This window comes from Hermetia illucens, chromosome 2 (genome assembly GCF_905115235.1).
Source record: "Hermetia illucens chromosome 2, iHerIll2.2.curated.20191125, whole genome shotgun sequence".
NCBI lineage: Eukaryota > Metazoa > Arthropoda > Insecta > Diptera > Stratiomyidae > Hermetia > Hermetia illucens.
This window is the reverse complement of record NC_051850.1, coordinates 22,628,518-22,654,713: the sequence shown is the minus strand read 5'-3', so window position 1 is coordinate 22,654,713 and position 26,196 is coordinate 22,628,518. Positions and strand designations below refer to the sequence as shown.

Here is a 26,196-nt window from a genome sequence, read left to right as displayed (position 1 = left end):
TTTTTTGCTGGTCAAGATTGGTTTGTGTATAGAAAATGAATTTTGGAGCCAATTTTTTCATTTCGACGTATTGATGAATCGTACAATTTCTGGGGTTAAGGGGTATTGATACCTCAATAGGCAATCGATTTACAAGAACAACATAGTGAAGATGGCTTACCGTTTCGGACCAGGGAAGGGGTAACTTATCAGACGCTTTTTCACCTCTCGGACCAGGGTAACCAAGGCGGTTCCCAGATTCTATATAATTCGTAAGACACGCAGTGAACGCGTTTTATACTGAACGTAAATCCGCCCATACCTTAGACTATGCACTTCGATGTTGGTAATGGCGTAGCAGGATTTCAAAAGCCCTCAGGAATAGGGATTAGCCTTTTCTGTAAAAATAATAAATGCAAGCATGACAGATATTTTCGAAACTACAGTTGACTGTGACTAAGAAGTCTATATTTATTTAGGTGACAGTGTATACGGAAAGGTGAGCAAAGCAGGCCGTCAAAACGAGCCAAGCAGGCCGGTCCGTTGTTACGAATTCGTCGAAATGGGTCGGGAAAAGTTATATACTTTTTTGTTTTCGTATTTTGCTGATAGTTTTTAAAAGATAGTTAGAAATATATCAGAGGTAGACTCAAACACTGCACTTAAGTTTATCCCTGAAAATAAAAGTAGACTGTGAGTTGTCAAGTGGTAATGATGAAGAGGCTGATCAGACCCGAATGAGCAAGGAACTCACTTGAAGAAATTCTTGCCACAAAGTCTCATTGGAAGCTATCTGTTACTATGGGAACCAAAATGGCCAGCTAAGACCGTATAATTAGGACGAATTCTTGAAGGTTGTACTTTCGGCCCAATTATTTGCGGTTGGTACTCTTTTGAAAATTTCTTAGCGGTCGTAACTACGCCAAAATCTCATGCAGAGCCTCTTGTCGCTTCAAGGTGTGGAATTACGTTTTGCAACTCTGGGTTGTATCCTTAACTGCGGCGGACGTGTTAGATTAGCTTCACATCTACTGATATACAGAAGTGCTGACTCTGCACTTTGTTAAAACTGGTATTGTTGTGTCATTTACGTTGTAACTATGATTGTGGCATCCAATACAACCCATGTTCGTTTATTTATGCATAAGTACCCAGCAGCTTCATGGACATTATGGCGTCTTCGGAGCCTGCAGGATGCTATCTGATTGTCACCTAGTTTAGTTCCAAAGCAGTTTAAAAACCTTTTTATTTTTCCTTTTCTTTCGACTTCAACAGGAAGCTAACCCTTTGCTCTGAGTATTTAAATTACAACGGTTTGGGCTCAATAAAATAGATCTCTCTTTGAATCTACCTTGGATGTTAGTTTTTTTCAAGGCCGCTTAGACGCTCTTCTGGTAAGATGTTCGCTGCTATTCGGATGAAACCTAATTGATCTTATTTCAAGCTCTAATAATAAAGCGAAAGTGGAAACTCACAGACCTTAAGCCTCTCAGCACCGTGAGGTATAACCAGAGTCCCCCGTCATATGGCACATATTTTTGTGGTCAGTTTAGTGGGCGTTTCCTTTTTGATAAGTTGTATGGAGATCATATCTTCTTCTGTGTCGCATAGGTCATCAGCTCTTGCCTTGTTGGTTGCAGCAGGAAAGTGGAGGAGATTTTTTTTCCCTTTGGAGCTAGGCTCGCTAGGCTTTTGGCAATCCAAATCAATGGACTCAATCGCTAGCGTGGTTGTCTCTGTAAATTATGTTCTGATGATAGGTTACATGCTGTTCAGTAATTCCACCCCCTCGCCCCTGCCGAAAGATCAGCTTGAAAAATGGTAGCATGAATCGACAGACTAAACGACTGACAGAAGTCTTGCGTGAGTATGTAGAACTCTGCTTCGGCCCCTCATCCACCGTTAAACATCACAGTATAAAAGCCAAGATTACAGGATCGACCTATCGACCTTTCGTCGTGAAACTGTTGGCAACTCTAACTTCTTTCAACATAGTTAGTTGGGGGCGCGGCTGTCCAGCATACTGATTAGGCTGTCCAGCATCCAAATTCCTACAGTCGGACAGCACTGCATGCTACAGTATATTTAATATGGTAGTGGAAAAGAAGGGGTTGTAATAATTTACATTCAGAGTCTCCGCTTAGTATGACTGCAAAACATAGATACAGCAAGCGTCGGAATTTTGTTCTCTATACTTCGTTGAACTTCGTCATATTGTAACTTCTCTCGAGTGCAAGCTGCCTTACAACCGAGTCTTAATATACTATGAACGTGTACACCTAGAGAACCATCTTTGATTGCTGCCTCCATTTTTCTGTAAGATTTAGGCAAATTAGTAAGCTGTATTAGCTTTTTTTATTTGTAGTTATATGTTCTGTTTCCAGCTAACTTTTGTATGGGACATTACGTCAAACTAGTGGAGATAGTCATTCTTCAGCCGTTCAGTTGGAATATTTCGGTTTCCTTGGTGGAAACCATTATCTCTGTTTTACCTGGATTAACATTGAAGCTGCGACTCGCACCCCACGAGTAAACTTCATCCAAGCTGCACTCTATAATTTCCCAGGTATCGTCGTCCGTGCATTCTACATGTTGACTTTTTCGGCTTTTTGAGAATTTCTTCTACGATTCTTTAAGTAAAACCCCATCCCCACCTTTTCACAATTGTCCTGGTTTTTAGCATAGATACTATCAACTAGGTGAAGTAGCTCCTCAATCCAATATTTCCTAGTGCCGTTTAAATAACCTCATAATTGCTATTATTAGAAGTTCCTTCTATGCCCTGAGTCTTGCCCAGTATGGCTACTATAATGAATACGTGCCGCTTTCCACCCCTAAATTATTCTCAAGTGTTCTAACTTTAGCGACTCCCCCTTCTCGTTTTTTCAATGGACCTGGAGCCGTGTTTAGCAGAGAATATTAGGTGGTAGCGATTACTGTCGGGTTTTTGGTGAAGCATCCCGGAAACACGGCATTCTTCAACTTTCTCTTTAGGGCACAAAAAACTACCTCTATGTGGGGCTACTGCCAATGTGGGTATACAGGGCATCAAGGTTGACTTGAATCTGTACAGCTTAAGCGGCTGATATTTGCCAATGAACGAAAGGGTTTTTTAAAGATATAAAGACCTTCAAAGTAAAATGAAGTGGACAAATAAGTGGAATCTTTTTAGTTATGCGGTCTTACTTTGCTAAGGACATAGTATACTTTCCATGGTATTTCGAGGAATGAGAAAGACTTTACGGCGCTAATTGAAATAATAGACCTCCAAGCTCTTATTCCATTCTTAACATAGTGGAAATGCTAAGGTAGGTGTTAGAAGTAGGTTCGATCCATTATTGGAAGCCTTTCTACGGAGAAGGACCTCCTTTACTTGAGGAGAAAAAAGAAATTGAATTTGTTGCTAATGTGACAAAAGAATCAAACGAACTGTCGTATCCGCAGCCCCATCTTTCTCCCTGTAGATCACAGCGGCGAGAAAAAGTAGCGCTACCACTTGAGTTGAGTAGTATATCTGAGGTATCATAAGGATTATCACGTGTTCAAGAGCCAAAATGAGAAGCCAAGTCATCCATGGTAATTGGGCAATATTTACTCACATGGCTGCAATTGACTCCAGTAAAAAATTAATCGTTCAAACTCTCTTCAATTCTCGCCTGTGATATTATGTTCTTTTCTTTTGTTGAAATGAACCATTGAAGTATAATTTCGTGTAGTATATTGGGATCAATACAGTCGTGCATTTGTTTAAAGTTGACAAATCATCATCATCAATAGCGCAACACCGGTATCCGGTCAAGGCCTACCTTAACAAGGAACTCCAGACATCCCGTGTCACGCCCAGGTCCACCAATTCGATATCCCTAAAAGCTGTCTGGCGTCGTGACCTATGCCATTGCTCCATCTGAGGCAGGTCTGTCACGTCTTCTTCTTCTTTCTTCGCAAACAAAGTAGTACAGTGCTCCTATAATTATTGCATCCTCATTTGTAAATGGAGTAGATGTCCCTTTTACAGTTTCCCAGGATGTTCTCCTATTTTCATACGTGTTTAATGAGAACGTGGATGGCGAGTGCGAGTTACGCTGGGAGCTTTGGTTTTATTAGCGAGGATCCAGGGCTCGGTGGGAGCAAGCAGATGTCATCAGGCTATTGGAGATGTTTGACGGAAAATGATATTGTGCATTGAACCCCTCCACGTTGTCTAGTCCAGCCACCATGAAGGACATCAGCGATAATGAGAAGAGAAAGTACAGACCAAAATGCAATCCCCCTGGGTCGAACATCTCAGCTATGCTGCCTTTTCACACTGTCGAGCCCATTCTCGAAGTCAACGAAGGGCAAACTGAGAAGTGATCTAAACTCCGCACACTGCACTGCAATAATCCACAGAGTGTTAATTAGTCAGTACAAAAAGATGCAGAGCGTGTTTTTTTGTTTTTGCGTTTCAGGATTATTTTAGCTCATATTTTCGCCAATCCAGAGAGTACATGAATGACCTTCCAGTTGTCGCAATCAAAAGGGCTGACATTCTTTGCAATCCTATCGATCGCGTGCCATTCAAGTGCAAGTAGTGACTCTAAGGAGATTTTAGGGGCTAGATAGAGACAGTATCCCGGCGAGTTTACTCCGGTTGAGGGCGTTGATGGCTAAGATAATTTCTCTTTGTTACGGTGGCTTCCTCTATTAACCACAAGAGGTGGAACTTCACCGGATATTATACTGCTCACAATTGTCATGAAGTGCTTCTTTCACTTCTTCAACCGCTTATCATCGTGGATGAGAAATCTACCGGTAACAACTTTCACGTTATCATCGAAAGGCTTACCGCTACATGCAGACCCTTTTCGTGATGCGGTATACGGTGCCGAAATCATTGTCATATGCGGCAGCTTCTGCTTCCCATGTTACCGCAATGTTGGAGCTAAGTTTGTAAAGGCGACCTCCACATGATTGAGATAGCTGATGGACCCTTGGGGGGCATCCCCATGGCGAGGCAACCATACCTACCCCCTATAATCCTCCCCATTATCGGTTCGTGGAAACTTAGACTCTATTTTGAGAAGCTTGCACTTTTCCTCCATCGTTCTACATTATAAAGTTATACGACAATCATCCTGAGAGTTGTCGATTCTCCTGAAATTAGCCTCTTTCTCAACCTACCCATTGCCATTGGCGCTTTCTGCTCAATACACAGGTACACGGGTATCTGGGCCGTCAGCCTGAAAACCTTGGCTTTGTTAGTGTTTATCTTTAGTTCGACTTTGCCTGCCCGCTTTCTCAAATCTAGAGCTGTTTGGTCATGGTCCATGATTTAATAAGAGAGCAAGCAGGTAGCATGAAGTACATCACAGATAACGAAAAGAAAAAATATCGTTTTTAGGATGCGATCTTGACGGACTGCACTTTCAACTCCAAAGTCCACTCCAAAGTTACCTCGATGCAGGACGAAAAATGGTGGGTCGTCGCATTGCTTATAGTTGTTGGTTTCTCCACAACAGATATGTATATCTGAAAAGTATGAATTTGTACTGTTTGCATCAAGTGATTGGCGCCCTTTTGCAACGAAGTCTATGTTTTTTAATTGTAGGTTTTAGGTCGCCCATTTGTTGGGAATTTCTGATTTTCCATTTGATGAAAAGAAACTTTATTTTCTAAAGGAATATATATCTATGATAAAGTAGATGATAACAGCAGTAGGATAAACGAATACTTACAGCCTGACCTAAATCAGGGCCTAAAACCCGGAACATAGTGGTTGCTATTGATTGGTTGTCTGATCTCTACTCATATAACCACCGTATTGTGTTATGGTAGAAAGTTGCCACAGATGATACTCTAATTTTGAACAGGACGAACTTAATTAGGTTATAATATTCATACTCTTTCGGCTGCACTCTACCCTAGAATTTGAAACCACAGACTCCGGTCAACGAGTTTGACAACAGAGGATACCATATTAATTACTTCCCTTGACACAAAGACAATCCTCAGTCCTTTCCTGATATCAAGGAAATATAAATCCATTCAAGTGAAAAACATCCTAAGGTTACTTGTATCCCTTCTATAATTTTAAGATGAAAATCGATACAAGGACTTTTATTAGATTTGACCTTTATCGTGGCCTACCGCAACCCTGACCGTGAAACAAAATTCTTCCAATAAAATTCTGTTTTTCATTCATAAGACCAACATAGGGGCTGCGGGCTATATTTTAAATATACATGTATCTTGCTCGTTAGCTTTTCTGCCAATTCGTCTTACAATTGGATACATTTTGTAGATTTTCATGCTGCAGTTATCATATATAATAGCCCAGAAAAGAGAAGACGAAGGACAGGATACCGGGCAAAGTAGAACATCGATTTGTTTCCCGGCATCCATTCATTTCACCGGAAGAGTAAAGCATATTCTTATTTTTATCCAAGCCTCGGAGAAGGAGAATAGAAGCGAACAGAATCTGCATGAAAACAGAATACTGGAATGCTGGAGCTGAGGATGTTATGGCTATGGTGTTTCCTTGACAGCGTTATTAAGGCTTGTGATAAACAGAAGCTACTTTTAGTTCAATGGCTTTCTAGTCTATTTTGCTGGAATCCGAGCGGAAATCATGGCAAAGTGTGAGTTAATGTTCCCTCAGTCTGTTGAGTAAAAGCACTCCCACTCAGATTTTTTTGAGTAGGAAGCATTATAAAGACGGTAATTTGAAAGGATTACATAATATCTGAGAAAGTAGAAGATGCACTACCTCTAAAATTTGCTTCAGAGACCGAGCTTAGAAGTAACACAAACAACACATATGTACATAACTAGTAGGAAGCCTGAAATAGCAAGTCTGTGATTATTCTGCGGCAAAGAAGGAGTAGCAGCCAACAAGCTTCTTTCACCAGATAGTACTCGCAATAGCAATTAGCTAAAATTAAGCATCTTCCGCTGAGTTTGCCAGACAAAATGGAAATTCTGATCTAATATTACCATCAAATACTACTACTAAGAGGCCGTAATGGGCCTCAAATCGGATGTTAAATACAAGCTCCATGTCCTTCAGTTCTTCGAGCTTAATAAAAGTTTATGTAATCATATTTCACGGTCCATCTAAAATCATTACCATTTTAGACAAATTGGCACAACTTTCCATGATTTTGCAGTGTCAGCATCCATATTTTCTCAAGTTCTCAATAATGTCCTTGTTTGTGACCAATTTATCACAACATCTGATCAAAATTTGTCATGCATGACTTGACTGCGCGGCCAACATTATATTTAATAAGACACACAAGACAAGGGCCGTGTTTTACACTAATAATTTTGAATATTGAATGCAATTTCGTTTGTACATTTGTTAGAAAGTTGGCACATGTACGAGTACGTGGTCCTTATTTTTGGACAAGGTGATTGTAAGCTTCACGCTTCAATTGAAATTTTTATAATTAATAAGTCCATATTGCACGCTTATTTAGATTGAAGATGTGCCAAAAAGTTCTAAACTAAAAACATGGTGCAAGGAATGTTTCGAACATTATTGTAAACATTTTCTTTTTCTTCAGCCTTTGTCCTTTTCACAAGCGAGGTCGGCTTCGCCATTTGGTTATATCAAATGCCTGATTTGGATGCGATCGCGAGGTTTTTAAATCCCCATCTAGCGTATCATGTCCAACGCAACATCTTCGTCTCCAATACCGCAAGACATCGTTCATTGTCTTTTGTAGTCGGTCAACACTCAGAACCATAGAGAGCGACAGGACGAACGACATTACAGTAAATTTCAGGTTTGAGACGTTCATTGATACGTAGGTAGGTAGTGTTAATGCGTGCAGTTCTCCATTGGCTGATAGTATTGACCAGAGATATTTAAATCGCTCAGTTCTGGGCAGGCCACTGCCGCTGACAGTGATTGTACCCCTTTCAGGGGGATCGGTCGTCGTTTTATTGAGATTCAATTTGAGACCGTGTTTCATGAGGCGATGATTTTATTTTTGGACAAGTTGCTCGAGATTCTTTTTGGTATTGGGTGCTAGGAAAACAGGGCGCTGGACGTTGGATGTCTCGTGTGACGGTGTCCATAACAAGAACAAAGAGGAGTGATGAGAGGACGCTTCCTTGATGAACACCAACAGAGACACGAAGCAGTTTTGATACACCCGCCACACTTTTACTTTTCGGATCATGGTACAGCAATTGAACCCAGCGCGCAAGGTCTTCTGGCACTAAGTGCTGTCATAGAGCATACCAAATGAGTTCCTGTCACGCACGATCAAACGCTTTTTCCAGTTCCAGAAATGTAATGAAAAGAGGACGATGCTTCTTCCGGTGTTTCTCCATGAATAACCGCCCAGCATATATTGCGTCAGTAGTTTTGCAATTCTTAACAAATCCGGCTTGATTCGAACATTGTTATAAACATGGGAGACGTTATTCGAGTGACAAAATTTCGTAAAGATATACATACACAATTAAAGGTGAGACAGTCCAAACCAAGACTGATATTAAACCTTTTAAAGGGGGGAATTTCGAAAATGGTTGAAAAAATCACTTGCAGGCTGCCTGCTTATTGTTGAAAGAAGCGGCTTCTATAAATATTGTTAGAAATATCTTGAGCATTTTCCAAGGGTACTCTTTAATCCAAGATCTTTACTAATGGCGCCCAAAGTGAGGTAACACAATATTTAGAGTTATTGTTTTACCTCACTTTGGGCAATCCGTAATTGTTAGATTGCTAGGCTTTATATTCATAAGTTCTGGCCTTTAGCCCGTTATTATTTTTCATTGACTTTTCTGTTTCGGTTTCGGTTTCTTTAATTATGGTGCGATGACTGAGCTGGTAGAATGTTAGTATCTCAGTCTTGTTACTGCGGGATTGAATCACCGTACTTCGTGGATGTGTGTGTTTGTCTTTTTCGTTGGTGTAGGCTTATCCTTTTCAAACTACTAAGCGTACTGAAAACTGAACTTTTTGGAGACCTCCGATAGAGGGTTTTACTTTACGAGAAAGTTAGTGAATGTTACCAATTTACGCAGATGGAACGAAATGTAAATATCTTTTCTCTCGCGTTCCGACAAAAAAATCTGAAAGATCTAGCGTCTTTTTGGAAACCCGAAGTTTTGTATTCTTTCCGAATAACCAATGATGCCATAGGGGATTCACTTCAAACAATCCTAGATGTCCTACTTCTTTTGTAGCCTTGGTTCCGTTCGTTTTTTCTTGGTCATAACCATTTTAGTCGTTCGTTAAAGTTCTACCACTCGTCTGCAAAATGACCAGCTACCGTAATGTGCGAACGGAGTTTGCTCTCTTAGAGAGCGATCACATTAAGATCTGGGTACGGTGGTTAGAAATATAAGCTTCATAAACGTTCACGCTCCTACAGAGGAGACTGCAGAGTCGGAGAAAGTTACCTTCTACGAAGCAGTTGAGCGAACCCTCGAAGCCTGTTCCAAGTATTATATCATTATATCTAGAGATTTCAGGAGCCAAGTAGGAAAGAAGCTCGTATTCAGGCGATACGTTGGCTCCCATAGCTTCCACAAGGATAACAATGAAAACGGACTGCGGATTAGTTAGCGGTGTCACACGAAATTGTTGTTAAAAATACCTGATTTGCGCGGAAAGTGGTCCACAGACATACATGGGCCTCTCCAGGCTGGACCTGTTTCAACCAAATTGACCACGTGCTGATCAAACGCCGCCACCTCTCAGCCTTGATGTATGTGAGAACATATAGGGGGGCCAATGTAAACTCAGATCACTATCACGTTGGCATAGTGCTCCAGGCTCGAATTACAACACCATCTGCAATCCGCCCTGACAATCAGGTGAATATGAATACTGAAGCCATTCACAACACAGCACTCCGTAACACCTACAAGGGGGAAATGGATGCCACAATAACCGCATTCAACAGAGGACCTGGAGATGAGGCATCAACAAATGATCTTCACAATCCCCTGAAGAACATTATCATAAATACGGCCACAAACATACTTGGCCCCAGCCGCAAAAAGAGTCGGAATGGCTGGTTTGACGATGAATGTAAGATAGCAACGGAACGAAAGAATGCTGCATATCGAGTAATGTTGCATTCTCAAAGGAGGCGGGCACGCGCGGAGACTTATCACGAACTCCATCGAGCGGAGAAGCGACTTGACAGACGGAAAAAGAAAGCCTGGGAGAACCAGTAAGTCCGTGAACTCAAAAAGTACAGGGAGTAACCGAACCAGGCGCGGAATTTTTACCAGCAAGTCAGCAGTATGAAGCCTTATACACCTCGATGCTCATCTTGCCGAGTCAAAGAGGAAAATCTGATTTCTGACAGAATGGGCATATTGCAGCGATGGGTTGATTATCGGCGAGTTGGAGTTCCAGCTTTTTTATTCCCCCTGAAAATAACGGACAAAAGCAGCCACCACGACGCATAGAAGAAACAGTCCCCCCAACCGGTTTAAAAACCAAGTCGCCAGGAGCTGATGGAATTATAGCCGAAGTGGTTTAATATGGAGGGGACGTTTCATAAACTGATGTCTAAGGTGCGGGACAGCGAATCAGTGCCTGACAACTGGCAAAAAGGCATTATCTATCCCAGTCCCGCAGTGCAACAATTATAGAGGTATCACGTTGCTAAGTACCATCCGTAAAAGCGATGGAAAAACTGTTGGAATATGGACAACAGTTGTACCATCTTTTCTTCGACTTTAAGGCCTATGATAGCATAGTCAGGGAAAATTGTACACGACCATGAGATCCCGATGAAATTGATAAGACTGTCTAGGCTAACCTTGACCAATGTGCGAGGCCAGATAAAAGCAGAAGGATCCCTCTCGAGACCATTCGACATCAACAACGGCCTAAGACAAGGGGATACCCTATCATGCGTCCTCTTTAACTTGGCCCTGGAAGAAGTCATCCATGATGCTGAGGTAAATGCGAGGGGTACGATCCTCTTCAAGTCCATCCAACTACTGGCCTATGCTGACGATATCGACATCATGGGTAGAACGACCCGAGACATACAAATTACCTTCATCCAGATCGAGCAGGCGACGCGGGATCCTGGGCTGCACATCAATGAAGGCAGGATGAAATATATGGTGGCAACATCAGCACCGAAAATCAACCAACTAACAACATCAAACCGCACTGGTCAAACGGGAAGAGTAAAGATAGGAGGGTACAATCTTGAGACCGTTGATAATTTCTCTTATCTAGGGTCGAAAATCACAACCGATAACTGCTACGATGATGAAATCCGCGCATGGTTGTTGTCAGCCAACAGAGCCTATTTCAGCTTACAAAAACTGTTCCGCTCGAAACGCCTCACCATAGGGCCAAAGGTCTTACTGTACAAGACAATGATCTTGCCAGTCCTCATGTATTCTTCGGAGCATGGGGTTGAGAAGAGTTCTGCAAAGAACTGTTGACCCCCTACATGAGGATGGACGACTCCGTAGCCTCCATAACGACGAAATCTATAATATTAGGGATACCATGACAGTCAGGTTGTGGGTAAAATCACGAAGTTGCAGTAAGCACTTAATCCGAATGAATGAGGATGAGGACGGTGACGTAGGCCAGAACGCTAGACAGCTTTTAGGGATATCGGATTGGTGGACTTCAGCACAAAACCGGGATGTCTGGAGTTCCTTGTTAAGGTAGAGCTAGACCGGATACTGGTTGTTGCGCCGTTGATGATTATGAATACTCCGAACCATAGCGGGGGATTGAGCGAACGACGTTCCGGTAAATTTTCGACTTGAGACGTTCGATGATATGTCGATCACAAAGAACACCAGTTATGGAATTCCACTTTGAGCAGGTTGCATTAATGCGCTAGGTAATTTTATAAGACAGTTCACCACCCAACCAACACATACTGGCAATATTAACATAATGCAAATGATATTGAGAGAATAGGAAGAAGAACCGAGACTCGACACTTATAAACCCCCTGTACCTAGACCGAGCAAGGCGCCGCAAGATTTTAGGTTGCACATTAGTGAAGGCAAGACGAAAAATATGGTGGCGACGTCGTCAGTACCAAAAACAACATCAATAACCAGTACTAGCCAACTAAAACAATCCACATATCTACGGTCGATAATTGTAACCGATGACAGCTGTATCGAAGAAATCCGCGCATGGTTCATGGTTCAGCTTACTAAAACTGTTCCGCTCAAAATGTCTCACCATAGGTTCTAGGATACTATTCTATAAGACAATGATCTTACCAGTTTTCATGTATTCCTCGGAGACTTGGGGTCTTTCTGCCGAGGGCGACATTAGATTGATGCCGCTCGATGAATTCATGGTGCTAAATCCATCTTTACTGTTTTGTCCAAAATCTGAAATCAAGTTGAGGTGAAGCTTTTAGCAACGCATATTTATGTCATGTTGTTGGGATACTCTGACCTAAGACAATATCGATTAAAGAATTTCGCTGAAGTTATGGACCCGACATTAATAGACGTCTTGATCAAAAAGCGGAAGGCGCGATGGATAGGTAGCATATTGAGAAAGGGCGCGGTGCACTTGGCAATTGGACTAACTATACCCTGAAGGCCGACGAACTACATAGCGTAAAAAGATGGAGACGGTGTGCAAGCTTCTCAAGAAAACTTGAAAGGAAATGAAGCCTAGTTTGGAATGGTGGATTAAAGCAACAATATCAGATTGAAATTAACCACGCCCACTGAGGAGATGGGTTAATTCGTTTGAAATATGGCCACACGTCCCTGGTGAGTTGTATGGTCCATCTACCTTTCGAACCGGTACTTGAGGATTGAGGCCCAGCATTGAATGGGCAAGGTCCCCTTTTGGAGTGACCACTCTTTTGTTTTTCTCACTTTTTGTGGGGTACGTGCACATTCGTTATACAGCATGCAGAACGATTTGATCATTTTCTGAAATCATCAATGCTGCTGGCTCTGGGACACTGCGATGCTACTGGCTTGAAGGGCGCTTGCGGTTCACTTGTATACTGAGATAACCAGAACGGATGGGTTGAACTATGATCATTAGATAATGACGCCTAAAGGATACTGGACCTCCCAAATGGGCTATCAGTCGTCTAATTGCAAATATATCAGCTGCAGCCTTACTTGCAATGCTCAGAAATTGCTTGAAGAAGCTCCACTTTAGTATGACATAATGATCCCAAAATATATTATCGTCAGCTTGACCCTCTTTAGTTCGATTTTCTTCCAGAGCTAGGGAGAACCTGTGCTCAACCACCCATTTATTGAATCACTGCATCACCATCTTTAGTATTTCCTAGGTTTCGTTGACCGAGCGTGTGGCGGCTAGCACTCTAATAACGTCCATTTATCCGACCGTCAAGCAACTCAAATTGCGTTTCAGAAATACGGCCAAGAATACCAGTAGGTCTTCGAACTACCAGAATGTAACCTTCATTATGTTGTCCTTTCTTTCGGAGTTTGTCCCTTAAAATCCAAAAGAGGTAGCTTGGAATATGGAGACGACTTTTCAATGCCTCTAGTATATCAGGAGTTCCTTATATCGAGCGCTACGAGTAGTACTACTCGCCCACAGTGGAATCCGCGTGCCTCTACTTTATGCTTTATTTGCTGAAGGGTAACAAATTAACTCCATCACATCAATTTTGGATTGTCCCTCTCAAAAGCTAAACTATTTTGGGGACATGAATTTTACCAACGTTTTACAAGACGTCGGGACATTCAAAGGATCATTTCGAAAAAAATGAACTGGTGGTCCAGTACCCTCCACGGTTGCATTGCTACCATTAAATATTCCATGAGAGAGGGAGAGGGCTTGCGGGTAGTGCCTTCGCAATCTGATAGGCGTAATGTCAGAATACTATCGATATCTAGAACCTATGGTATTGAAATTTTTCCAAACTAATACTTTCTTTCCGCAATTCAGATCTCATTTTCTAAGGCGCTGAGCTTGTCTCCAACTGCCTTGACCAATTGACAACGTTCGATAATTTCTTAGGTCTAATAGAATCTCACTGTCGGCGTCGATTGCGACTTCCCATATCCCAGCCAAGGCCCTGCAGTCGTAATTTTACAGAACTTCAAATTCACATGGCAGCAGTGCTAAATGTATCGGTATAGCATGGTCATCATCAAAGGGGCAACAATCGGTATCCGATTTGGCCTGCCTGAATAAGTAACTCCACACATCCCGGTTTTGCGCCGAGATCAACCAATTCGGTAATCCTAAAAGCTGTCTGGCGTCCTAGCCTACCCCTTTATACCATAGATATTGGCCTTTTAGACTTTCCGGGTGGGATCATCCTCATCCATACGGATTAAGTGACTCGCCCACCGTAACCTATTGAGCTGGATTCTATCTACAACCTGACGGTCATGATATCGCTCATAGATTTCGTCGTTATGTAGGCTACGGCATTGTCCATCCTCATGTAGGGGGCCAATAATTCTTCGGACGATTCTTCTCTCGAACGCGGCCAAGAGTTCGCAATTTTTCTTGCTAAGAATCCAAGTCTCCAGGAATACATGAGGACTGATAAAATCATTGTTTTGTACAGTAAGAGCTTTCAGCTTTGTCAGGCTCTGGCGGCCAACTAGAATTGGCACCCTAACTGGAAAAACCGAGGAACTCGCAAGAACCCTTCGGAAAAGGTGCATTGATATCTGATGGTCTAGTGCCAAAAGCTGCGACATACGTGAACGCGGTAAAAATGGCTATAAACTTCTCTATTTTGGTAGCCCACACACTAAATACGGTGTTGGCATTGTCATCTCAGAGGGTTTCCATGATGCCATTAAAGAAGTTGAACGATGTGATAATCGGTGAAGCTCACCATTATATCAGCTGATCGCACTATTCACTTGTTCACCGCGTGCGCACCACAGACAGGTCGTCCTAATGTTGAGAAGGATGCCTTCTAAGAAAGAAGTTTGGCGCCCGCAATGAGTGTGGTGAGCGTATAACCGATTTGCGGACACCCATGATCTTGTACTTATGAATACATGGTTCATCAAACGATTGTCTCATCTTCCTACGTTTTATAGTGGGAACAGTAAAACACAAGTCGCCTATATTCTCATAAGACGCCGACACTTTTCTACTGTCACTGATTGCAAAGCCGTTCCCTTTGAGACCATCGCACCCCCAAAATCGACCGTTGATTGCCGTCCTGCGAATTAAGCCACCGATAATACAGCGTGTGGGAGGCACTGACCCGCGGTGCATTAAAAAATGGCGATTTCGTGAGAAGAAATAAGAAATCATTTCACTTACGCGATTACCAACCATTATGAATGTGGAAGAATCATGGAACCAACGACAAGACACGATCCACAAAGCGGCCTCTGCAACCCTCGGGGGCACCAAGCCAGGTAAGCGGTACATCAACCGAGATACTTGGCTTTGGAATGATGAGATCCATGAAAAGAAACGCCTCAATCACAAGTTTCGCGACTTGCCAAAAGCCGACACGAGCGCACGCAGGATATCGAACACTTCTGTTGCAATCAAAAGAATACGGGAGGAATTTGGAAGAGCGGAGCACGCAAGGAGGACGCGAAGAACGGAAGGATCGGTCGCTTAAAGCGCAGTCCACCTCGCGAAGTAATGCGAAGGAAGAAGGAGAAAGTGGGGGTGGTTTTAGTGGGTGAAAATCTCACACGCTACTGCAACCTGGCGCGGCAGTGTTTTTGTAAGATTTCCACCTCAATCCATAAAAAAAAGATGGGCATATAGACAGACAGGCAGACAGTAATCCGATTTTAATAAGGTTTTGTTTTACACAAAACCTTAAAAATGATCTCGCGAAAACTTGTCCAAAAATTAAATTATCGCCTCATGCAACACGGTCTCAGATTGAATCTGAATAAAACTGAGTTTTTCACGACCAATTCGTGACAGTCTGCGGCAATGCCCTACCCAGAATTGAGCGATTTAAATATCTCGGGTCAATCCTATCAGGCAATGCAGAACTGCGCTGTGAAATTGCTTCACTCATTAACGCAACCTGGATGAAGTGGCGTTCCACAACTGGTGTTCTTTGTGATCGACGTACCCACGAACGTCTCAAATCTAAAATTTACCGCAAAGTCGTCCGTCCGGTCGGTCTCTATGGTTCTGAGTGTTGACCGACTGTAAAAGATAATGAGCGACGACTTGCGGTAATGGAGACGAAGATGTTGCGTTGGACTAGTGGCGTGACACGTGTTGATTACATCCGAAATGAAGATATCCGCAGTTTATATATGGTTGCAGCGATCGTGGAAAAACTGCGAGAGAGGCGTCTTCAATGGTATGGTCACGTATTTCGTGCTAACGAGATTTCACTTACCAAGATTGGTCTAAACATGGAAGTCGATTGTAAGCCACCAAAAGGCCGGCGGAGACAACAATGGCTTGATATGTTGGATGGAGATGTAAAAGCCTCGCGATTGCATCCAGATCAGGCATTTGGTAGAACCAAATGGTGAAACCGACCAGGACGAGCCGATCATGATTATGAAAGGACAAAGGGTGAAGAAAAAGAAGATTAACATACTCACGAAATGATTAATTTGCTTCATTGACACAATATTCTGGTCACTTTTATTAAATTGCCCATAAGGTCTTTACTTCTTTCAAGCTTTTTTTCAAATCATTGATAGTCACGAAAGTTGTCTCTATCTAATATCCTTTCTCCAATCACGGCCAAATATAATACGTCCTTCATTAGCTATGTAGCTATAGTGGGGTGTTGTATAAAACTCGTGGAGACATTTATAGACTTGGCCATTTACCAGCCGACCAGTTCCGGTCACAAGCCTTGTGGCGATTGCCGTATTAAGGAATTTCGGACAAATCTAGAAAAGATACTGATACGTTCTTTATATTAAGATTGCTTCAGGTGAAGGAAAGAAAACATCTGAATAGATACTTTCAATAAATACAAAACTGAGAGGAATGGAGCCAAGACATGTAAGCCTTAGGAGCTCATGCATTCAACCACGTGTTTTTCCTCACTCTTAAAGTTGTTAGAATCCGAAAGAAAGAAAGTTCTGGCCGCGAAGAGCTTCAGTTGCTGAAAATCCAATTATTCGGTAGAGAATAAATTATTTTTGGAGTAAGTGAATTGGAAAGTTCTTGGCTTTATTGACATGCACAAAGAAATATTTGGAAATTTCGATGAAGACTTTGTGATCATTACTAACTTTATTTGAACAATAAAAACTGGAACCTGGAAAAATCGACCAAGCAACAAAGTGAGATACTTGTATCTTATATGTGCTGGTATTACTTTATGCGAATTTTGTTTATGTTGTATTAAAGAGGAAGGACTTGTATCACTCTTCGCTGGTTCCATAAATTTCATTGCGCTCATTTGAAGAAGTTGTGTAAGCTATGGAGAAGCCGCTGGGGATTATGTGCTTAGCCGACCATATGTTTCACTCTAAATGTATAAATTTAGAAATGCTATGTACATATGTCCTTTATATTATCATTTCCATTTGGATACAATATGAACACAAATTTTTCCCTAAACGCGGTGTCTGTCGCTATATATGGCGAGCGATATCCCCCATCTGCGGTCGTGAGTAATGCTGGTGACATAACCATTTGAAACGCACTCAAAATTAACTCTTTTGGGGCAACCATCTACATATATGCTCTACTTAGGTACTATATACAGAATAGATTGCACTTGATATTTACAAGGACAAGAGAGAACTTCTGCGACTGAGATTATAAGTGGGAGGAAATCGTGACTAGAATCCAAGTAATAGGCACCCATCAACCCTTCAGCAAACATTTCTTAACTACCCATCACTTGAGCTGTTGGTAAACAACACACACAGCCCATTGACAATAACATGACCTCAATAGAACGTACTCACCTCTGATTTGATTGGTAATGGATTGGTTATTCATTGTTCAATTTTCCGCGGAATACTTCGTTTCGACTCGATAGTGAGTCATCAAAACCCACTAAAAATCTCGTTGGACACTGTTCCGCCCTAGCCACTAAAAGGGTTCCAAGCCGTGCAAACCAATTTACGTAATGCACTGCATTAATTCACTTTGCATGTATATTGGGAGATACTTGGGAGTCACAAAGCTACACCGGGGCTTGCACTAATAGGAGACTATTTCGTACTTCCAGCGATATAAGTGGAATTTGACCGTTACAAATATGCAACCGAGAGCACTCAGCACCACGTGTAACGCACTAGAGTTAAGATTTGCATAACCGTCACAACAGCCCCAAAACCTAGTTAGGGTAGAAATAGTTAAAGCACAACTACGGGATAGCAGGATCAAAGATTCGCGAAGCAACGTCAGGACGACTATAAAGAGAAAGGAAACTATCGAATTTGGATAGTAGAGAAAATCCTTTAGCCACCCACTATCAAGCGATGTCTGGTGAAAACTGATGCTGTTTTTCCGTTATGTCATATGTTTGGCTTGCCTTGGCTTCGCCTGACTTTATTTTGCCATTTCGGCATAGCACAGAATACACCGGCAGATGACTCGTATCCATTCAACACGTTTTCCTATTCGAGCTCTACGACTCTAGTTGGTGAAAGACGTTGACATAATTCGGACGCTGGGGAAAAATTTGGAGCAGTCGCAATAGCTTTCAACAATCTTCATAGAGTGTGGAAGATGTACCCCAAGGCCCCCAAGTGGACGGCGGGCGGTATGCTGTCATAATAAGTGAGCCAGCGGTTCTTTTGGCTGCGGGTACAACGTGAGTTGATGTAAACAGGTGGATAGACGGCGGCTGTCCCATTCTGCGCTAACTACTTGTCTGAACATAAAGGGATTTGTACATTAGAGGATTTGAAATTAGAAAATTTGTGGACATGTTTGTTGAAATATAATTTGAATTGACGCCTCATTATCTAGAATATTTTTAATTGGGGTACAGTCCGCATCGAGACTGAATCTAGCCCTGAAGGTCAATTGGTTGTAGTCCCAAATGCTTCGAGTCAATCTTGTAATGAGCGACTCTATATGTAAGGGTTGAAAAAACCATCTTAATGAAACAAACAATTAAGGATACCAAAAATATTTACATATGTACATGTCAGAGTTAATGTGAAGAGATAAATTGGGTTAATAATAGCTCAGCAAAATTGGCGAAAATTTGACTCTACTCGAACTAAGCATGAAGACACAGAAGATACAACTCAAAGCAAAAATATGAACGACTAGATGCTCCTTAATATGATATAACTGCAAAAGTAGCTCTAAATCAGACATGGAAATCTACGAATTTTTTGATTCCGAATATTATCCGCTAATTTTCCTTCCACTATCTTCTGGCCGCTGTCACAAACAATAATGTCCTTCTCGGACACCACCTTGTCATGGCGGGGGAGTTTGTGGTAGACTTCGAATCCACCCACGACTTTGAGAAATCAGGTCTCGGCCGAGGCACGGACTTTGGAGGCCTCACCAGAAATCATGTTCCACCACGGAGAAATCTGTGGAAGACAGACTCTCCAATTCAGTGGAAAATCTGCACTCGATGTTTACGGTGTGGTTAGCCAGAAAGGATAGCACAGTAACTCCCTTAATGAGAGGAACTGGAAACCTGATTACGGCCGGCCCGTCGATAACACTGTTGCCTATTTCTTTCAAAAAAACAGGAGAGCAAGGCACGAGAGAAGGAAACTTCAGCCACAAAGGAGAAGGGACTACAGGCTTGCCTGTCAGAATCTTCCACTCCGCCTCTACCAAGAAAAGCGGAAGAAAGGAAAGCTGGTGATTTAGACGCAACTGGTCTAATTCCGGTATATGGAAAAAGATCCATGCAGCCCGGACACCATAAACCTGAGAGGCCTCCTAGCCGACGACAACGGAAGGCACTGCGAAAGAAGGCGAAGTTTCTTGGGGATGAGGCCATGGGTGTTGTTACACAACCAAGTGTGGCGATGTCCAGAGAAATCGGAAGTAAGACAGCGGAAATTTCGGCGAAAGGTGAGCACAAGTGAGTAACCCCGGTGAGATCCACACTGAATGCTGCAGACTTTTCAGTAAGTGGCGGTTTTCATATTAGGCTGGACTTATGTCTACAAACATAAGAGTTAGTCAAATTAACCTGCAGTATGCCAAAGCTTCTTCCTATCCACTGGTGGCAAGGCTGGCAAAGTTCCAGAACTGTCCATATACTTTATACTAGGATCATCTTCGATGGGAGACCCTCGAGGCTGAAGGCCTGCGTTCTGATGTCAAAATTGTTAGAGACAACTATGCTGAGGCAATTCTGTTCCCAGGACCTTATTGCGGTCAACTTACAATACCAGGTTAATGGTAAGAGGAGAAAAATCGTGGTTGCCTCTGCTTACTTACCCTATGATTCTTTGCGTCCTCCGCCGACGTAAGGACTAAGGGATCTGGTAGTGTATGCGAAATCAAGTGGCATTGAACTCCTAACAGGTTGTGATGGGAACGCTCAGCATATTTGTTAGGGAAGTAGCAAATGCAGTCCTAGAGGGGAGAAACTGTTTGATTTCATCACTTCCGCTCGTCTAATGACGGCGAACGCCGTAGACGCCCCTACGTTCGTGGAGCCAAGAAGAAGTGAAGTAATTGACCTAACAATCTACACTTCAAAGTTTTTAGAGTTGATTAAAGACTGGCGAGTACTAGATGAAGTCTTACTCTCAGATGACCGTTACTTACTGACTATTGCAGGCGAATAGTTTGTCATACAAAGACGGAATCCTAGGAAAACGGATAGAACAAAGTTCAATGAACTTCTTGGCAATAAAGTACAGTTTCCTAGGATACCAAACATTGCTTTCACACTTGAAGATGAATTGGAAACTCTGAATTGCACACTTTTAGAGTGCTGTGAAGAGGCTTGTCCTATATCTCAAGGTCAAAGCGATAAAACGGTTCAATGGTGGAACAGAGAACTGTAAAAACTCAGGAAATCAACCAGACGATTTCCAAATCGTGCTTCTTCTTCTATTTCCTCAGCCTTTGTCCCGTTCACCACCGGGGTCGGCTCGTCGTGATCGGTTTCGCCATTTTGCTCTATCGAATGACTGATCCGGGCGGAATCTCGAGGCTTTTAAATCCCCATCCAGCGTTTCAAGCCACCGTTGTTTCGGCCTTTTGGTCGTTTACCATCGATTTCGATGTTCAGACCAATCTTGGCAAGTGAATTCTCGTTAGCACGAATTGCGTGACTATACCATCGAAGACGCCTCTCTCACAATATTTCCACAATCGGTGCAACCCCATAACGTTCGCGGATATCCTCATTTCGGATGTGATCAAAACGTTTCACGTCACTAGTCCAACGCAACATCTTCGTCTCCATTACCGCAAGACGCCGTTAATTGTCTTTTATGGTCGGCCAACACTCAGAACCATAGAGAGCGAACTATAAAGGGCGACAGGACGGACGACATTGCAATAAGATAAAAGACTGGTTAAACATCCGGAACTTGCAGCGTGAATATAAGAGGCTCATAAAAAGTTCGAAACGAGACTCTTTTAGAGCGTACTAGAAGGAACTGAAATGTAAAAAGGAGATTTCCACGCTGCGCAGAGTCCTTAATAAAGCCAGGCTGGACTCTCTCGGAAAACTGGATGATACTTTCACGAACTCCAGAGTTGAGTCTATACAGACTCTCGTGGAAGTACATCACCTGGGAGAACAGGTCTCAGAAGTGGGAAGAAGTGAATTGACGGTTTCTGCAAACGTTTCAACACGAAGGTGTTGCAAGGGGAATTGGGACACTGCAAGAGCAGTTGTTACCAATGAAAAGCCGAGAGCTGCTATATTATCAATTGAATACTTCAAAGTACTTGGCATGGATTGCATCTATCCGGCAATGCTAAAGGAGGGTATGGAGCATTTAGAGCGACCTCTAAGAAATATTTTTCGAGGATGTCTTACTCTGGCTACGTGTGTTTCTCTTGGTAGAAGGTTATGGTCTTCATACCTAAGCCTGAGAAAGATGACCATTCAAATAAAAATAACTTGAGGCAAATCAACTTAACATCATTTTCGCTGAAATGTCTGAAGAGACGGGTTGAGCGTCACCCGAGAAGACGCTAAGGTCGCACCCACTGAATGAAAACCAACATGCTTACCAACGTGATAAGTCCTGTGAGTCTGCTCTTCACTCTTTGATTTCAAAGATGGAGGACGCAACTCTGAAAGGCGAGTACACGATGGGGGTGTTCGTGGATATTGAAGGGGCGTTTGACTGTGCGCCCTTTCAAAAGTTCTGTGATGCTGCCAGTTGTTGGTCGAGATCGCGGAACGGTATGTAGAAGTATGTAGAAGTAATGCGCCGTTGATTTGATTGACAGTTGGTGTCTCACGCACAAATTTTCAGCAAATGCAAATAAAACCGCAATGGTATTATTTACAAAAAGGAGGAAACTGAATGGTTTTTGCCTTTCAGAAATGAAGGGTACAATCCTTCAACTCTCCTAAGAAGTATAATATCTGGAAGTTATTCTAGACAAGAAGCTTCTTTGCAACAAACATGTAGAGGTAAAGATCTCTCACAGTTTATGGGCTGTGCAGGCGGACTTTTGCCTCTACATGAGGAATTAGGCCTCAGGTAGTGATGTGGGTATATGTTGTATTATTAGGCCGATGCTCGCTTATGAATCCATAGTGTGGTGGGTTAAGGTGAAACAAAAGAGTTTTCGCTGTGAATTAGCCACACTGCAAAGAACAGTGTGGCTGGGTATTACCGATGCCATGAGCACGACATCTGGCGCATCTCTGAATGCATTATGCAATTTGAAGCCCTTGGATTTGTTTATTCAGAGCACTGCAATGAGGACAGCTCATAGACTAATTCGATTAGATCTACGAGGAAGCAATGGACATGGGGCTACAGTGCATTGGAAAAGTTATTAGGAGAGCTGAATCCAGTTTTCGCAATGTCTTCTGATTCTCGGATCCTCATAGATCTGTTTGGTAGAAGATATGAAATTATTTTGAAATGAAGAGAAAACTGGGATGAAGGAGAAGGATATATTGATGCCTTCTACATCGATGGCTCAAAAATAGAACAGGGTTCTGGGCCAGGAGTTTACCTATCTAATAAAAACGAGAAGTGCCTGTTCCCTTGGGACAATATACAACGGTCTTTCAGGCTGAAGTGTATTCGAACCTAAGGGCCTGGATGATGGAGCGGTTGAAAAGCAGGCGCATCGCATCTGTAGCGATCTGTAGCGATAGTCAAGCTGCATTGAGGGTGTTGAGCAGTCCTTTGATCACTTCAAAAATCTTTCAGCATGTTTGTAGATTCAATACGGGGAACTAGTCAGGGTACCTGTCATTGTAGTGCAGAGGTAAAAGAAATTTCGGATGCTTTAGCAATTTCCCCCATGCCCAGACCGGAACCAGCAATTGGGGTGTCAGTAGCATTGGCTAATGTTGCTATCGAAAACTGGGAACAAGCTTTTCATAATGACAGATGGCGAAACCTTAATGCTGGTAGACAGACCAAACTTATCCTGTCAGAACCGAACAGACAAGACTTGCAGAAGTTTTATGGGCATCCTGACTAGCCATAATTCACTAGCTGGGTATATGTTCAGAATAGGAATTATCCAAGATGATACGTGTCCATCCTGTAATGAGGAAGCGGAATCCATGAAAAATTTTTTATGTAAGTGCCTCGCCTATGGACGCATCAGACATCAGATTTTTGGTGCTGATGTGCTCCAAGTGCAGCATGCAGCATAACATCCACTAACGGAAATTCGGGGTATTCCGTTAGACGGGGAGTACAATGGCCCACCAAGATCTGAGTGATCAGAGGCTCTGCCTCTCTCCCACCTCAAACACATCCATACAGGGTTGTACCTACTATTTCTGGAGCGCAAAGAGCATTAAGTTGCTTCCTTTCTGCAAATCATACGCTTGTGTTTTTCTTTGGATGCCAAAACCTCGATCAAGATTTTGTAGAGCATCGGCATAAGCGGCATAGTAATGAGTCGATCAGCATACTCCACAGAAGTGGCGATAGTACACATCCTTGGGGGCAGCCTTTCGCTGCTTCTGTCCTCAGGTAGCGATCAACACCCACCTTAGCGCACGGCAATCTCTGCGCTAGTCTAGCATAGATCCATTTAATTAAAGTTTCTTCGACACCTTGCTCTCTGGTGGATTTAAAAATTTTTTTAAGAGATGTATAGTTAAATATCCCTTCAACGAACACCCCCATCGCGTACTGGTATGTACAGAGCTGTGTCCTCTGGCTTTGAAATCAAAGAGTGAACATCAGACTCGGGAATTTCGTGGCTATTAAAGCACCTAGGTCTAACCAGGTGAATTTCAAACTGGTATGGGAATGCCTTAAAAGACTGAACACGCTCGGCTCGCTCAATAAGGTCAGGATACTCTGGGTTCCAGACCACATTGGGTTAGAAGGCACTGAGGCTGCAAAAGAACTGACCAGAAAAGGAGCAGCGCCGCCGCCGCTATACGAGCCAGAGCCATTCTGTGGGGTCGGAAATGATTTCATGGCTACAATGTTGAAAAATGAGGAAGGTCCGCTGAGGGACTGGGAACTGGGCGGATTTACCAATCCAGGGTGCTCAAGAGGGGATACGAACGTAAGATTATTTAGACTTCACCAAGAAAAGTCTCCAGATCATACGGGGAAAACCCACTGGTCACTGCAGGGTAATTTATCACATGGGGAAGCTAAGGATATCTAACGACACTGTAGAGTGTTGAAACCTTCACACCAGTTCTGGGCACTTGTGCACTGTAGGTGGAGAGCCCCGGGTGAATACTTAATATAGATTAGACTTAATATAGATGCCAGGTGTAAACACTTTGAAGTGAGAAACATAATAAAGTTCCTGTCGCTTATAAGCTTAAACGACATACTACAGATTAGAGGTATACTGTGATCAGTAAAGACGCAAAGAAATTCTTTTAGGACGCACTGCGATGACCTTCTGCCCAGAGGTGGGCACGTAGCCGAGACCAACTCTTGCTAGAATTTTTTTTTTCAGAAGTCGTTCTAAGTGCTCTATACCGTATTTTAGCATCATAGAATAGATGCCACCCACGCCAAATGCTCTAAAGTGTCCCACGAGTGTTCATGAAGTTCGAAGAGAGGGAATCGCCCTCGGTATCCGGTCGAAGGCTGATTTAGCAAAAAACTCCAAACATCCCAGTTTTGCCCCGAGGTCGATTCAATAAAGGTTCTCTGGCATCCTGGCTTACACCATCGCTCCATCTGAGGCGGAATTTGCTACATCTTCTTGCCTTACCAAATATGTTTCCCTTATAGACTTTCCGAGCTGGATCATCCTCGCCCGAGTGGGGATTAAGTCACCAGCACACTGCAACCTATTGAGCCAGGATTTATTCACGACAAGATGGCCGTGGTATCACTCATAAATTTTGTCGTTATATAGCTTGCTATCGATTCTCTTCCACCTATAGGAGAACTAAAATTCTTTTAACGACTCTTCTGTCAAACGCGGCTAAGAGCTCACATTTTTTCTTGCTAATTACCCAAGTCGAAGGCGACCAGCCCAAGGTTTCTACATGTTAGTGGTTATAATCTGTAGAGACAGGTAGGTACCAAATTCTTAAAGTTCAAACTGAAAACAGAGTCTACTAGGCCGTACTAATACCGAACAAGGTTTCTCCGATTATAGGACAAGTTGAAAGGCTGACTGCTTTTTGCATCTTCATGTATAATCCGGCCCTTAGATGACGCACATTCAGCGCTTTATGTAAATCTGTCAAGACTAATCCTGTCACTGAAATTATAATTGGGACTACTGGGATCTTCTGTAGCCTTTATCACCGCTGCGTATCGTCAGCCAAGAGGCCATAGTTTCGGACTTTTTGCTGTCGTTTTTCTACAGTTTTTCGGCCCGACGATAAGGCTGCATCGATTATTAAACACGCTCTTCTTTGAGAAGTAGAATTAGATCGGGTTTGATATGATAAACACAGTAGTGTGGGGTAGTAATGTGGTCCCACAGTAGTCTGACCCGAACATTTTCCACGATTCTTTACGGAGCTTATCTATACTTACGATGAGGAATTTTGCAGGCCTACCTTTATAGTTGTCTGTTGCCCCGGATTAAACTTAGGAATATAACATTGTTCACAAACCATTTGTTGGAAGCTTCGATGTCAATGTCTGGCAATCATTTTTTTCTATATACGTGGCATGTACATCTTCTGCTGGACTGAATTTACATGGTAATGGCGGAATCTCCCACGCCTGATTGGCATCTCTTCAGATGTTCGTACTCCA

At 42.7% G+C, this 26,196-nt stretch overlaps 1 protein-coding gene across 10 annotated transcripts in view; it reads right to left on the bottom strand.

Moving 5' to 3' along the window:
- The window catches only part of LOC119648128 (calcium-binding protein E63-1), a 207,051-nt gene that overhangs the window by 85,817 nt on the left and 95,038 nt on the right, over nt 1-26,196 (bottom strand). For 4 of the 10 annotated variants that reach the window (XM_038049656.1, XM_038049657.1, XM_038049658.1 and 1 more), the window contains one exon: nt 12,199-12,312. The exons of 4 other annotated variants lie outside the window; for them this stretch is intronic. In XM_038049656.1, coding sequence (XP_037905584.1) covers nt 12,199-12,312 — 114 coding nt within the window. Of the gene's footprint in view, nt 1-12,198; nt 12,313-17,814; nt 18,358-26,196 lie in introns of those variants that run through there. 2 more of the 10 variants (XM_038049659.1, XM_038049665.1) reach the window with 2 other exon arrangements.